Source organism: Halichoerus grypus, chromosome 4 (genome assembly GCF_964656455.1).
Source record: "Halichoerus grypus chromosome 4, mHalGry1.hap1.1, whole genome shotgun sequence".
NCBI classification, from domain to species: Eukaryota; Metazoa; Chordata; class Mammalia; order Carnivora; family Phocidae; genus Halichoerus; species Halichoerus grypus.
This window is the reverse complement of record NC_135715.1, coordinates 150,108,959-150,125,519: the sequence shown is the minus strand read 5'-3', so window position 1 is coordinate 150,125,519 and position 16,561 is coordinate 150,108,959. Positions and strand designations below refer to the sequence as shown.

Below are 16,561 nucleotides of genomic sequence, written 5' to 3'. Positions count from 1 at the left end.
AAAGTGATTGAACATAATTATAGCCCTACAAAAAATAGTGTAAGCAAAAGACAGTTAATAGATTTTACATCACCTGCATCCAAAATATATTTCCAGTATCCATCATTTGCTAAGCAAATTACTTCCAAAGACATCACGGCCATCATCCTTCGTTTATAGCTTTCACACTGCAACATTTCTGGTAAGTGTTCCACAGAAAAACACATGTTATAATTTTACAAGTAGGAATGGAATGACTGATCTGCTTCTGTAGAGGCCAAGTGAAGCTGTGAGTTGAGATCACCACTATCACCACCAAATGCTATTCATTAAATTCCCTCTGTGCATGGCCTTCTGTGAGGTGCTGAACAGATTGCAAATGCCCATCATCTTTGAGTTTTATAATCTATAGAGTTGATAAAAAAAAAATCTGAAATTTTTTATCTTTGGTCTGAATGACTTAGATTGACTGGTCATATGGTTCAAGTACACTGGGAAAACAGTATACCTTTCTCTTGCCTGAAATCAGTTGCTGAATAGAATTTGAATGTGGGGGCAACTGGGTGGCTCAGGCACTTAAGTGTCTGTCTCTTGGTTTCGCCCCAGGTCATGATCTCATGGGTCGTGAGAGTAAGCCCTGCATTGCTCCACGCTCAGTGGGGGGTCTGCTTCAGATTCTCTCCCTCTGCCCCTCCCCCCACTTGCGTGCGTGCTCTCTCTAAAATAAATAAATCTTTAGAAAAAAATTTGAGTGTGAGTTTTAAAGATGGCAAAGTAAACTACATTATTGTCAATAAAAATTTAATATCCATTAAATCATATATGAAGCTTTATACATTTCCTGAGGATGAAGAAGACACTTCAAAAAATCTTAAATGAACTTATACTCCAGATGAGATAATGTAAATAAATATATATGCTTCTAAACAATGTCTATGGTACAAGAAAAAAAAAAAAACATAGAAGTATCCCTTCCTGGTCTCTCTTTACCCAACCCCTTGTCATAGCAAATCTGGTCCTAATCCTACCTTGGCTAGATTCCTCCATGGAGCTCTCTTTTAAAATTCAGCTACTACTCCAAGAGCTAAAACTGGAGGTGTCTAATAAACTTTGACTAATGCTTCCTTTCCTCATAGTGGAAATGGGCGCTGTGAGGAAGGAGAGCTATTCCAGGGCTCAAAGAAGCAATGGCCAGATGCTCACTGGTTATTGTTGTGTTCAAGTCATTATCAGCACTTGCCAACAATGGCTGCAGGAAGGAGTGGCTGTCGGGAATTTTTTGTGCCATTAGGCTATTCCTGTCAGGGGCTGGTTCTTCCAACTATTGAGGTATTTCAAATGCGTTATTCTCTTAAAAGTAACAGGATGGTCTTCTGAGTTCCTCCTAAAAAGGCTGGGATATAATGATACATATGCATGCAAATAAACACTGGAAACACTCTCTAGTATCTCTTGGGGCTGATACAATTAGAATGTGTTCCCAGTACCCAGTAAATTCCAAAATCAGGTATTGAGCCACTTTTGAAACTAATTACTCAGACTTCTTGAGACAGTAGAATGGAGTTGAAAACCTTAAATATATCTTATCCCATCCTAAAATGAGTTGTTGGGAAAGCCATCAGTTTTCATTCCCCAACTGGTTTCATTTTTGCTTTAGTTTTATTTTAGTAATGTAATACAAGCTCATGATTCAGAGTTAAATGTTACTAAAAGGCCTATAAAAAAATAATAGTGGTTCCTTGCCTCACCCTCTCCACTTTTCTGAGTTCATCTCTCCAGATATAACCACTTTGGACTCTCTCCCTATACCTCCTGTGATTTACATATCTCCATATTTCCAAATACTTACACCCACTTTCACTATATCGATTTGAGACATCATCGATTGACTTCATGTTATGGTAAAGGAGAAGCTAGCTCTTTCAACACTGTGCTGCCATTTCCTCTCTCCCCTTCCCCATGTTTATAGTATTCAGTTAAATTAATATTCCATACTTACATTATAATGCCTATACAGATATTATTCACAAGTAAGCATTGTAGTGTACTACAGTTTTGTCTCCTTTCTTACTTTTGTTTTTCCTGGAGGTAAAATTATTTCATCTGCTCAGTGTTCATTGTACCTATTGGGAATGCCTCCCACATTTTCCCTTTGGCGTGGGTACACAGTTTCCATTCTAGGACTTCTCTTTGCTGTCATCTTTGAAATCCCCTTTGCTTTTCTTTTGGGTCAGACTCCCAATTTCCTATTTGTTGAGAATTCCTGCCTAAGTCTCTCTAGGTCTTTTCTGACTAGCCTCAGCAGAGAGCATTCCTGACTGGCACTTTGGGTCCTAGAGCCTCCTAAAAGGAATCATGGTCGAAGTCTGAGAAGTCCTCAGCTTCCCCACTGTTGGCTTGGAATGACTTCTCCAGCCTGCTAAGTCCTAGACTTGCCTGCTTCCAGTATTTTGTTGCTATGGTATCCTTTCCTGTTTTCTCTTGAATGTTTGTTTCCTGCTGTTGCTGATGTTCTTCTTTAAGCTCCATGTAATTTTGGTGGGGTCTTGGGAGAGAGTAAAATTAGATGTGTGCATTCAATTAATTGTCCTAGTAGCCCTCACCCTTATAATATTTCTGGCTAGACTGAATCCAAATTTGGAAAAAAATCTCCAGCAAAATTTTGCACAAAACATTTATCAATATATGAGGAAAAACGTTGCTGAATCTGTCTTTTAAATTGGAAAGGAATAAATTGGAGGGAATCTTTGTCACTTGAACTTTAATTTCCTTCCTCTTTCCGTGTTTGTTTTTGTTTGTTTTTGATTTGTTTTTTTGATGGAGAAGACGATAGATGGGCTTTTGGAGAAAGTTGGAAAATAAAAATATAATTGTATAAAATATAGTCTGGGTTATTATTCTTTGATTTTAATTTGGAAATAAAACTACTTTTGTACACACAAAATATAGTTCAGTTTTATTTGTATTTCTGGTTTTAACTAAAAAATGTTTATTTTGATCTTTAACTATTTAAAATATGATGCATGTATTATTTTATTTGCTCTATTTCAGAGTAAGCATCAATGATTAAGCTGAATAATGATCAGAACATTCATTTATAAAGAGATTATGTGTTGTATACTCACCTACTAAAGTTTTCCAAACTGGGAGTTCAGGAATATTTAACTCTATTATATGCTTGAGAACCTCTGTGTGAAAGGTTAGCACTGATAAATGAATTATATTATTTCCTTTAATATCTGTTTTTCTCCAGTTAGCACCAAGAGAAAACAGGTACTGAATAGTGTCCAGTGCTCCTGAGGTGGCAGCAAGCAGCAGGGGGGTACACTGATTCCTAAAAATCAAGGGCATATTACAGTAATTAAGCACAAGTGTTATCAGCGCATTTTACACACAAGGAAACTGAGGCTCGGGTAGTGTTCCAACCCATTTCTTTATTCTTCGTGTCCAGTTCTCAAATCCCAGCTTCCTTATCGTGGCAGAAACCGAGTTTCTCAAAATCCCACTATCTGCTTTTCAGATAGTGCAGATCTTTCGGTTAGGCGCATGGCTGCCCTCCAAATAGTACACTTCCCAGCTTCCTTTATGGACAGCTATGACCACATGCCTAAGTTTGGCCAACGAGACGTTAGTAGAAGTTACATGGGCAACTCCCTAAAGAGAAAAGGAATGTGCCATTACCTTTCATTTCTTTTTCTCTTCATGGCTAAAATACAGGCATCACAATGAAAGCAGGAGGTGCCGTTTTGTACTAGGATATGGAAACCACATGTGAAGAAGCAACGAGAGGAAGACTACGTGTTCACCTTGTCCGAACTACAATATTGTGGCGTACATTTGTCACAGCAGCTTCAACTGTATCTTAACAGATCTACTGACTAGCAGTGTGACCTGAGGCAAATAGGGTTACTTTTTTTGTCTGTCAAAGAATGAGGGTAACAACACTCAGCTCACAGTGTTAGTGTCAGGGATGAGCAAGGTGCTTTGTGCAGTCTTGATACATATTCCCCTCATTCTCTTTTCACCATGTCACACGCCTCAAAGTTATTTTTTATCCTTATACCCATGCTTTCCTCTCTTTATGAAACCTCCCTTCTCTTGCTGCCTGTCCTTGAATTTTCACCTCTGCTCAGCTAGCCCCAGACCTCTTTCTCTCCTCTATTCCCTTTTTCCTGGGTCTGTGGAAACTCTTGTCTTTTATGAATAAACATCTCTTCACTTTCTCCCTTTTGTACTTCAAAAAGACTGTTCTCTTGCTTTCTTTATCCTACTCCATGGTAGGAATAAAGATTACTTCTACTTTAACACCATCACTCTGATTTTCCTCATATGAAAAATATACTATCACATAAATTATGTTTCTCTTTTCAGTTCCATATTGCCATTCCCCCTGCCCTGTGGGGTCCTCTTCCCGGATCTTAGCTCATGAATTGCCTCACCAACATGACTTCAACATCCATGCTAATGACCGTCTGTGTGCTGATCTCTCGGCTCCTTGTCCTACCTTCATTTGTGCTCCACAGTCATACACACCTGCATTGTCACACTCTTCATTAGCTCCACATAGATCCCAACCTCAGTAACTGTCCTCTCTATGAATCCTTTCCTTTTTCCTTACGTTCATAGATAGCTTCTTACTTCCACCTCTGATATCTAACTGTTTGACCTTTTGCAATCTACCAGTCTTTATCCCCACGCCCCCCTTCTGCTCAAAGACACATCATCACAATATGACAGAACCAGAGCTGACTTGGGTCTCCACATTCCATGGCTCTTTCCAGAATCTATTAGTTAGAGAATCTATTAGCAAGAGACCCTGGTGTCCTGAAAGCTTTCTCTATATACATCTCTGCCCCCACCTAGAGGGAGGGTTAATTTCTTCACTGAATAATAATGGCCAGGTTATGAGAAGACCCAGAAATATCTGAATGAAACTATGCCTAAATCATGTTCAGAGATTCAAAACGATAACCTGTATTTCAATTGCTATCAAGACTGTACCTTCAGGAGAAGTTATACCTCCATCCTAAAGGTTGGTCCTCTGCTAAATTATGAAACAGAATTGTGAAATAGAAACTGTGAAATAGAAGCTAAATTGTGAAATTGTGTTTCCCTATTTCAAAGTTACTTTCTTCTTCTTTTTAAAAACTTGTTTTTAAAAGATTTTATTTTTGAGTAATCTCTACACCCAACCTGGGGCTTTAACTTACAACCCTGAGATCAAGAGTCACATGTTCTATCCAACTGAGCCAGCCAGGTGCCCCAAGGTTCTTTTCTTCTTTTTAACGTGTTTCTCTTCTGGATACCATTAGATGTTTCTCCTGTTACCTGAGGCCTATCCACACTGGTCTGGAGCACTTGAGCTGCCTCCTGGCTGGTTAGGTTCCAATTTAGAGCACATTTCTCCTCCCTAGTCTCAGGCTTCTTCCAGAGCACTTGGTAGTTAACTTGATAAACTAGTCTGTAGAGCCACACCATTGAGATAGCATGGATAGGCTAGTAGAAGTTCTGTCTTTATACATTCTAAAGGTAAGTAGTAGACGAAGAAGATAGTGACCAGGACAGAGTAAGCCTTACTATAGTCTTTCACATCAATGATACCAATCATTCCTTTTAGTATCAGTGTTTGGGGCAAGCCACGAAAACAGAAATTTATATTTTTACAAATGCTTAATAACTTACTCAGCTGTTGCCTCTGCTTCCAGCAAACTAGGATCCTTCCTATAGAGAGCAATGATGATACCAATATTGTCATAGAAAGCAGCAAAGTGAATTGGCATCCAACCTCTTTTTTCAGAAAGCGTGTAATCAGCTTTGAAACAGAGTAGACAGATGGTTGTTTCCAATGAGCAAGCCTGTGCAGCCAGATGTAGAGGTGTTGGACCTAAAATGGATGGACAATTACTTAAGTGATCAATATCTAACATGTCTATCTAAAACATGTCTTTTGGGGGCACCTGGGTGGCTCAGTGAGTTAAGTGTCTGCCTTCAGCTCAGGTCACGATCCCAGCATCCTGGGATCGAAGTCTGCTTCTCCCTTCCCCCTGCTCTTGTTCTCTCTCTCTCTCCCCCTCTCAAGAAAATAAAATCTTTAATAAATAAATAAATAAATAAAAAAAATAAAATATCTTTTGATATCCATCCACAGAGCTTTAATACTATGATATAAAAGCTCCAAGATAAGCACTAAAAGGATTAATTTAGGCAATTCTATATGTCTTTAACTCAGGATATCTGACCATTAAAAATCAATCCTTCTTTATAAGTTAAGAATAACATTGAAAATATTAAATATTTGAAAAATTAAGTCAATGTATAAAATAGTCTTGTGATCAAATAAGCTGTTTCTTGTTTAAATTATTTTTCATTTTATTTAAATGTTTCATAGTAGGAAGTAATATCCTTTGAAATTGAAGGAAAAATACGCTCACAAAAGCCCTCCGTGTTACAAAATCCAGTGGGTGTTTTTCAATTCTTACCTTAACCTCTCAACAGTAAGGTTCTTCCTCTTTAAAATATTTTTTTCCCTTGGCTTTTGTGATATCATAACCTCCTGTTTCTCTCCTATCCCTCTGGCTACTCCTTCATAATCTCCTTTAGGACGTTCTCACTGTCCTGATGCCTACATGAGCCTTAAGGCTCTGTCTTGGGCCTTTTTATCTGTGCAGTGACTTCATTTACCACCTAAAAGTTGGTGACTCCCAGGATTATGTCTCAGATCTGTTTTTATCCTCCAAGCTCCACATCTTTTTCTCTAACAGCTCACTAGGTGTCTCCACACACCACTTCAAACTTAACATGTTCCAATTGAATTATCTTTCCCTCCAAACCTGGTCCTCTTTCCCTGCTGCCTAAATCAGTGAAGAATATCACCATCCAGCCAGTTCTACAAACCAGTAACCTGAAAGACTTCTTAGTATCTCCTTCTCAACTCATCTCCATAACCAGTCCATCACCAAGTCTAAGTATCTTTACAACCTATCTTTACTGCCACCACCTCCCCACTCTAAGCCTACCACCTTGTTCTTGCCCTTCACCAACCCATTATTTCAAAATATAAATCTGATCTTCTTACCTGCTGGCTTAAAACTTTTCAGTGGCTTCTCAAGGCCATCTGATCATGAATATAGGAAAAGGATCCACTGGCTCCAATTTAACCTGAACTGCAAGCTATCCCCCTCCCACCAAAAAACCCATGACATACACAACTTGTTCTCTTCATCTGGGCCTTCTTGCAGCTCCTCAAATGCAGGGTAGCCAACCACATGACCCAGCTTGCCAGGAAAGGACTTATCTATGTCTGTGCCCCAGGAGGATGATTAATAGTGCCTCTTCCATTTTCAAGTCTCCCTGATTTGGATGGTGAATTATCCGGTCACCTTGGGCTATTCCTGCTGTCTGAGCTTCCTTCTCCCAAACAATGCTTTTCTGACCAGCGTCCAGCTAACTCTATTTCTCAGCCTAAATGGTAATTCCTCAGTGAAGCACTGGTTTTCTCCCAACTCAGACACTTTCAATGGCCTCCAGCCTGCCTTCCTTGTCTAAGCTTTATATCATAGCTTTTGATCATCTGTAATATCTGACCTGATTTATCTATCTAAAATCACTGCTTAGCCTTCCAGTTTCTGGTCAGGCATGGAAGGCGCTTAAGTCACCATTCTGTCCTAACAGCAAGTAGAAAACTAAACAAACTGAGAAATCAACAACTCTTCCTGGATATGATTGAGAAGTGAGGTCTCAGGGCAAAAATGCTGCCCCCCAAAGTTGGAGATATAGACAGACTGATACAGAGGAGCATAAGTGACTGAAAAGAAACCTCCACAGGACCTAGTGCTAGAGTAGTAAAGCTGCCTCAGCCCCTCCAGCCAACCTAGTAGTCTTTAAGTTTTAGCAATCACCCTTGGCCCAAGGGATTGATTAACCTTTCATTGTTTATCTATAGATTATGCATTCTTTCCCAGAAAGAACAGAAGGCTTCTGCACAACACAAAACAGAAACCGGAACCTCTTGCACAGCCCCTTGGCACTAAGGAACCAGACCGCTCTGCACAACCGCCTTGCACAACCTCTAAGCACGAAGATAATGAAGATAACGTCTATAACTGACACCACTGAGTCTGCCTGTAATTAAAGAAATGTAGCTGATTTATGGTTAACTGCCCTAAACTCCTTCAAAAATCCTTCTTGGGCCAGGCAGAAACCTTGGAGTTGGCCTTTGGACAAGAGTCTGTTTTCTCCCCAGGTGGCCAGCCTCCTGAATAAAGTATTCCTTTCCAATCAAAACCCGTCTCTCTAGGGGCACCTGGGTGGCTCAGTCATTGGGCATCTGCCTTCGGCTCAGGTCATGATCCCAGGGTCCTGGAATCGAGCCCCGCATCGGGCTCCCTGCTCTGCAGGAAGCCTGCTTCCTCTCTCACTCCTCCTGCTTGTGTTCCCTCTCTCGCTGTGTCTCTGTCAAATAAATAAATAAAATCTTTAAAAGAAAAAAAAAACTTGTCTCTCAAGAATTGGCTTTTTGAGTAGCAGGCAGCTGAACCTGGGTTTTGGTAACAGTAGGAAAATCTGAACTATAATTGACAAATTGCTGGTGGCTCATTGTGGATAAGTTGAGTTAAAACTCGAGGGGGACCCAGTCCCAGGGGGCCCCCATGCTTTAGTGCGTTTTAACTCCAGAAGTTTGACCAGGTCCTCATGGTAGATATCAGAGAAAGATCCCCTCATGCTTGCGGGGTGGCGGTGGGGGGGTGGGGGGGCGGAGAGGCAGGGGAAAAGGAACCATTTTGAGATATACGAGAGCATTCCATTCCTCTTAACAAGGCTTGCCCTCAGGAGACACTATTTTACCTGAGCCTAACCTGCTGGGTTTTTATCAGAGCCTAACCTACCTGGGGGGAAGGGAAATACCCGACTCTGGCCCCCCTCCAGCCACCCTGCCACACCTAAGGTGGGGGCCAGGACTGACGAGTACATGTGAAGTTCACAGTCCAGGAGCACAGGCTCCCCGAAAGACTGAGACCTAATCATAGGACTATGGAACCTGCTGGTTCATTTCAATCAACAAAAGGCTGTTAGCTGCTCTCAGCAGTAGACACATATCAAAATGACCTGACGGGTTTTTTTTTAAAAACCCACACAAGCGTCCCTACCTGCTCTCTCCCTCTCTTCTCCCCCTTCTTCTTCTTCTTCTTCAAAAAATTTCAGCACAACCTGAGGGCAGGAGTACTATTCTTATATCCCCCTCTTACTACTTTAAAGTGTGCTTAATTGGGCACCTGAGTGGCTCAGTCAGTTAAGCGTCTGCCTTCGGTTCAGGTCATGATCCCGAGGTCCTGGGATTGAGCCCTGCCCTCTGCCTGCCACTCCCCCTGCTTGTGCTCTCTCATCTGACAAATAAATAAATAAAATCTTAAAAAAATTTAAAAAATAAAAAATAAAAAAAGAACACAGGTAAAAAAAATACTACACATTCTATAGTGCACAGGAAAGTGCCCCACAACAAAGAATTATCCAGCCCACAATGTCAACAGTGCTACAAGGATGAGAAACACTGGCCTAAGACATGCTAGAATTAGGGAAGTTCTGGAGGGGTTTATGTGGTCTGAAGAAACTATTCTCTGAGAACCCTGGTCGAGGGAATAGATGCTCTATTGGGACCTGAAAGCCATATTTATTCCTTTTTTCCTAATATCTGTATTACATGACTCTATTAATTCCGCCAGTGATTGTCATATGCTACCCTGCATCCATCCATTCATATATTCATTTAAAAACTATTTCCTAATCACTTACTAATGCCAGGCTTTCTTCTGGGCACTAGAATATCATGGCAAACTGAACCAAATCCTTGCCCTTTATTGGAGCTTATTCAAGTGAGGGAGACACAATAGAGAGATAATATCATATAAGGTAGGGATAAGTGATACTTAGAAAATGAAAAAAGTAAGCAATAATGCAGGAAGCACACTATTGTTACTCAACTGCAAATTCCTACAGGGTGTGTGGGCCAGATAAACTCCATGCCCCCCCACCCTTTACTCCCCACCCTGCAGAATTTGCAATCCCTGTCCTTTGGCTTTCTGTCGGTGTCTGCCAATGGGGATCGCGGGCAGGAGATTGGAGAAGGGAGGAGAATGAGGTCAGCACGCTTATCATCTCTAAGATCATCTCAGGTTAGTTGCATTCCTCCACCAATGGAAGATGTCTGGTTTGAATAACTGCTGCCCTCCCCCACTAGACTCAGGTCTTTGCAAATGGTTTCTTTAAAAATAAACTCTCCTTGGCAAGAAGATGCAATGTGACAGTCTCTTCAATAAATGGTGTTGGGAAAACTGGACATCTACATGCAGAAGAATGAAACTGGGCCACTTTTTTTCACCACACACAAAAATAAACTCAAAATGTATCATAGACCTAAATGTGAGACCTGAAACGATAAAAATCCTAGAAGAGAGCATGGGCAGTAATTTCTCTGACATCAGCCATAACAACACCTTTCTAGGTATGTCTCCTGAGGCAAGGGTGACAAAAGCAAAAAATAAGTTATTGGGACTACATCAAAATAAAGAGCTTCTGCACAGTGAAGGAAACAATAAACAAAACTAAAAGGCAACCTACTGAATGGGAGAAGATATTTGCAAGTGATATATCTGATAAGGGGTTAATATCCAAAATATATAAAGAACTTATAAAACTCTACACTCAAAAAACAAATAAGCTAATTTAAAAATGGGCAGAAGACACGAACAGACATTTCTCTAAAGAAGACATCCAGATGGCCAACAGACACATGAAAAGATGCTCAACATAATTAATTATCATGGAAATACAAATCAAAACCACAATGAGATATCACTCACACCTATCAGAATGGCTAAAATAAAAAACACAAGAAACAATGAGTGTTGGTAAGGAGGTGGAGAAAAAGGAATCCTCATGCACTGTTGGTGGGAATCCAAACTGGTGCAGCCATTGTGAAAAACAGTATGGAAACATTCCTCAAAAAATTAAAAATAGAATTACCATATGATACAGTTATTACACTACTGGGTATTTGCCCAAAGAATTAAAAAACACTAATTCAAAAGGATACATGTACCTCTATGTTTATTGCAGCATTATTTACAATAGCCAAAATATGGAAGCAGCCCAAGTGTCCATCGATAGGTGAATGGGTAAAGAATATGTGGTATGTATATATATAATGGAATATTACTCAGCCATAAAATGGAATGAAATCTTGCCATTTGCAACAACATGGATGGATCCAGAGGATATAATACTAAGTGTAATAAGTCGCTCAGAAAAACACAAATACCATATAATTTCACTCACACATGGAATTTAAGAAACTAAACAAACAAAGAAAAAACGAGACAAAAAAACAGACAAACATTCAGAACAAACCAGGGAGGAGGTGGTTACCAGAGGGGAGGTAGGTGGGGAATGGGTGAAGTAGGCAAAGGGGATTAAAGAGCACACTTGTCATGATGAGCACTGAGTAATGTACAGAATTGTTGAATCACTATATTATACACCTGAAACTAATATAAAACTGTACATTAATTACACTGGAATTAAAAAAAGATGTTAAATTCCTGAGTTGGAAGAACGGCTGAATCATGCTATGATTCACCACTTTCACGTCGGGTCCACTGTGTTGCTGACTGTATTCTGGGGATAAACAAACCAAACTGAAGTTGGTGGTCACTGATCAACTAAATATGACTAAAACCTGGAAAAAAAAAAACCCTCCTTGAATTATCCCATATAGAGTATGAAGGCATAGTCTCTTAGATATAGAAGATACAGCCTTCAAAATTTTTCATGATTCTCTGTATTCAATACTTAGGTCAAATCTCTCACCTCAGTCAAGAATGCCTCATTCCTCAGACCTCACAGATTGTTAATGTCACTAGATGGCAGCATATCTAAATAATATTAGCTGCATTTATTTATTTATTTATTAAGACATAAAAATGACTTTGGGGCCTGATTTTATAAAAATAAGTACAGGTAACTGCAAATTCCACAGTAAAAAGAAGAAAAAAGAAAAAAACCCCAAGACTTAAGAGGAATATAAATAAATGACCATGGGTAGAAAAAAATGTATACCTCAAAATACAGACAAAACATCACTATATGACATTCTCATGTGACAACATTTTGGAGATTATATGCTATAAGGAGAGTTTTAATATATACAATAACCTTTTCAAATGCACCAAATATTTACTTATGTCTTACCATTTCTTTCTTTTCTCGTGTCCATTTTTGATGACTCTGTTTTAAAGGGGAATACACAGAGAAGTATGATTATTAATGTACAGCAGTTTCCTGAGTTAGTCAAAATAAACTCATATGAATAAGAACAAAATGGCTATGTTTGGATACCAAAGGCAGGATTACATGAAACAGGACTGAGTTTAAGCTTTGGTCAAGCCATCTGGGCATGGTGCATGCCCCGACATCATGGCAGAGCAGCCTGGGGCGCTGCCTCTCGACTGTCTGATCAAAACTGACAGTTGGGGCAGTTCTGTGTTGTAAAGTCACAATGCATAGACATTGCAGGTAGAGTCATACATTTCCCATACTTCAAAATCTATCCAATTCTTAGCAAACGGAAATCAAGTAGTCACAAGATGAACGAGAGACTTCAATTTACCAAAGATTTTTTTCACACCAAAAAAGGTTTAAAACAGAACACATCTTTAAATAACAGAGTACTGGGCGCCTGCGTGGTTCAGATGGTTAAGCGTCTGCCTTCGGCTCAGGTCATGATCCCAGAGTCCTGGGATCAAGTCCCGCATTGGGCTCCCTGCTTAGCAGGGAGCCTGCTTCTCCCTCTGCCTCTCTGTCTCTTACGGACAAATAAATAAAATCTTTAAAATAAATAAATAAATTTAAAAATAAATAAATAAATAAATAACAGAGTACTCATTACATTTAAATTTAACTGAGTTTGTGCTCCATGTTAATCAAATAATAGAAGCATCTTAATATCAAAACATTTTAATCACACTGGTAAGAGTACAGAATTTATTAGTAGTCAATAGGATTAAAGCAGAACATTTTGTTTTGGTGTGTGAAAATTTAACACAACTTTTTAAGATAGCTAGCTAAAATATAAAATCATCGTTTCTTATTGCCAATATTGTTGTATCAGCTATTTCTGATATTTTATCTCTATTTCCCTCTTCAGTTATGGAGGACTTCTGCTTTCATTTTCAACGTTATCATTTTTATACTGGTTAAATTTATTCCACTGAATACACATATAGGTATGCATACCTAATAATCAGGAAAAATGGCTTTTTAAAGTCAAAACTAAATTAGCCTTAAAGGGGCCATTAACCTAAAAAAATTATGGATGAATTTTTTGTTATGAATTATAATTTATGTTTATGTATTGTGAATATACTATTTCCTGGTTGAGAACTCTGGGATAAGAAATGGATGTCCGGCTGGGTTCTCCATTTATCTACCTTTTCTCTGAATTTCTATAGTACATCACTGTATATTAATTATCCCAGTAATTACCAAATGCTACCCTGCATTCATCCAACAACTATTTCCTGAGGCTTTTTTCTAGGCACTCGAATATCATGGCAAACAAAGTAAACCAAATCACTGCCTTTAAGGAGCTTATATTCAAGTGAAGGAGACACAATAAACAAATAAATAATACTATATAGGAGATCAGTAAGTGATATACTTAGAAAACTAAAAGGAGCCCCTCTGAAATAAGGGAAACAAAAACCTCAACTTTGCTCTAGGTCCCAACACCAAATTTTAATCTTGCTCTAAAATCAACATGGATTCTTGGGGCGCCTGGGTGGCTCAGTTGGTTAAGCAACTGCCTTCAGCTCAGGTCATGATCCTGGAGTCCCGGGATCAAGTCCCGTGTCAGGCTCCCTGCTCAGCAGGGAGTCTGCTTCTCCCTCTGACCCTCCTCCCTCTCATGCTCTCTCTATCTCATTCTCTCTCTCAAATAAATAAATAAAATCTTAAAAAAAAAATCAACATGCATTCTTAATTCTGAATAGGGGTAATAAGTAAAAGAAAAACAGTTTAAATTTTAAAAACTTTATGGTACCTTGGCTAAACATAATAAAGCGTCTCTGGTTGACATTGAAGTTAGCATTGCACAGTTGACATATAATAGCAACTCTGTTGTGTAGAGCAGCGTGATGGAAAATAGCATAACCTGCTTCATCTGAAACATTGATCGTCGAGCTTGAGGTTTTACGGCTAAATGTATGGAAAACAGCAGATAATCCTCTTTCAACAGCAGACTTCATACCAAATGGGATGCTCTAAAATTATTAAGAGGGCCAGAATAAATTTTTCAAAATATACTTAAAGTTTAGCTTAAGGAAAAAAAGGACAATAAATATATATTAATATATTTATAATAAATGTAATGTTAATATATAACATCATTAATAAATATATATTAATATAATCACAGGATTGGTGCTCAGTTACAGTAGAATTTTCACAAGATCCATGTGGATAGTGTCTCACTGGACAAAGATTAAAGTTATTAGAACTATAAAGAAACATTGAGAACTTTAAAAAATATTTTTGGGAAGTTTTTTTCTCCCTCTTTTTTTAAGGAGAAGTTGTAGATCCTTCTTTGGAGACAATTAAAACAGAATAGATGATTTTCTTTCTGAACTACTTAAACAAACGGAGATCACTGGGTTCCTTTTCTGATTTAAGAACAATCTAATTTAGAAATCTAGGAAATATATATAGTTACAGAGATACAATTTGTCCTCTTTGCTCTAGATCTCAAAACAGAGAGGTAAAAACAGTACACTCTTCTTTGAGACATTTGCTACTTAATATTTTAAAATTAAATGAACAGGTTATTAAAATGTTAAATGTATGGACACTGAGATGAATACATGGTAAATAAAGGCCAGTGTATCCATTGAAATGGGTGAGCTCACCACTTATCAGTTCCAGAAGCTGTACATGAAGGCTTGTTGAAAGAGATATAGCGATTTGATTCAGGATGACAGGTTTGTTCCTCAGGTTTGGTCCCCAGGACTGAAGCCCGACTGCCATTTACCAGCTGTGTGATTTGGGGAAGAGCCTGAACTCGCTGCACCTCAAATTTCTCATTTGTAACACAGGAATGATAACAAAGTACTAGTACCTTGAACAAGTTTCTTAAAAGGATTTATAAAGTGCCTGGCACACAAAATAAGCACTCAATAAATATTAGCCATTATGAAGACTGGTCACAATCCAGTTCATTAACAGATTATTCTGTAACCACACCAGAAATTTATAATCCAGAATTATATAGCATCTAAGCTGCTAAAATGTGGAATTTTTATTTCATATTGAAAGCTTTATTTAACCTAATGTTTATCCCTAAGATAAAAATTTGAGACATAGACTTATCTATAATAACATATTATCTATAATAGTTTCCTACACTAAATTATGTGATAATTACTGAAATACCTTGCATTTCATAGCTTTTTTGAAACCAAATTTTTTCTTAAATTGTTCATGTAATTGGGCATCTGTTAGTGGAAGTCTTTTCGGTTTCAGATTGTTCACGACTTCATTTATGGCTCCCCACCACTTTGTCTTATATAGTTGATGATAGTAAGTTTCAAGTTCAAAACAGATCACATAGTAGCTATTAAAATATAAAGAAAAAAGATAAATCTTTCTGACTTGGAAGTAATTTGGTACTTTTTTCTATACTGACTAAACTGTATTCTTCTATAATAATTAAATATAAAACTGTAGTTTAAATTGTACTTGATTGAAAAAGAAGGTCTTAGGGAAATACTATGTTATGAACTGGTCGGAGGCTAATATCCTCTCCTCCTTGACCTTGACTTCCATCCCAGTTTTCTGAATATAATAGACTTCTGCAGGGATGGAGGCATATTTGAGGACCTGTTCGCATTTATTTGAGGTTGTCATTCTTCCCATCCACCATCCTCTCCTCCTCAAAGGAAACTAGACCACAAAAATATAAACTAAAGGCTGTCTTCACCCACACCTTGCAGATACAGTGCCAGTCCAAGTGGCGGGACTTATCACATTTCCTGTGGGCCCCGACTTGTGGAGGTGCCACCTTCATGGATGGGGCCTTGACTAACTTACTAGAATCGAGGAATAGATATTCTGAATCTTACTCAGATTTGAAGGCCTTCAAATCACGGTAGTGATAGGTTCCAGGGCCTTAAGGAGCTGTACGAATCATACCTAGATGCCTGATTTACAGTGGACGACTAAACTAAATTTCTAGAAGAAGACAGCTCACCTTTCTTTGGTGTCATACACACTGCTAAGAGTAGACACCACAGACAGATACCCCAAGTCCCATAATTCTGCCTCCACAGATGTGGGCATAGGGGATCACACTGAGGATATCCTTTGGTCTTCGAGTGGCCCAGCACCACATCATACAGTCCCAGTGCCTACAACCTCTTCTTTTTATGGACTTCTCCAGGGAGCTGGCTCTCGCTGTGGTAAATTGTTATGGGGTCAGAAGCTGCTGACTACACCTGGGGCCCTGGTACTCAGTGATGTACTCTTAGATCACTGCTGA

At 38.8% G+C, this 16,561-nt stretch overlaps 1 protein-coding gene across 1 annotated transcript in view; it reads right to left on the bottom strand.

Annotated features, from left to right (window-relative positions):
- The window catches only part of ANKAR (ankyrin and armadillo repeat containing), a 73,926-nt gene that overhangs the window by 32,944 nt on the left and 24,421 nt on the right, over window positions 1-16,561 (bottom strand). The window contains exons 6-10 of the mRNA XM_078071108.1: window positions 15,457-15,637; window positions 14,072-14,291; window positions 5,662-5,863; window positions 3,105-3,313; window positions 74-178 (exon numbers count right to left, since the gene is read on the bottom strand). Of these exons, the coding sequence (XP_077927234.1) occupies window positions 74-178; window positions 3,105-3,313; window positions 5,662-5,863; window positions 14,072-14,291; window positions 15,457-15,637 (917 nt within the window). The remainder of the gene's footprint in view (window positions 1-73; window positions 179-3,104; window positions 3,314-5,661; window positions 5,864-14,071; window positions 14,292-15,456; window positions 15,638-16,561) is intronic.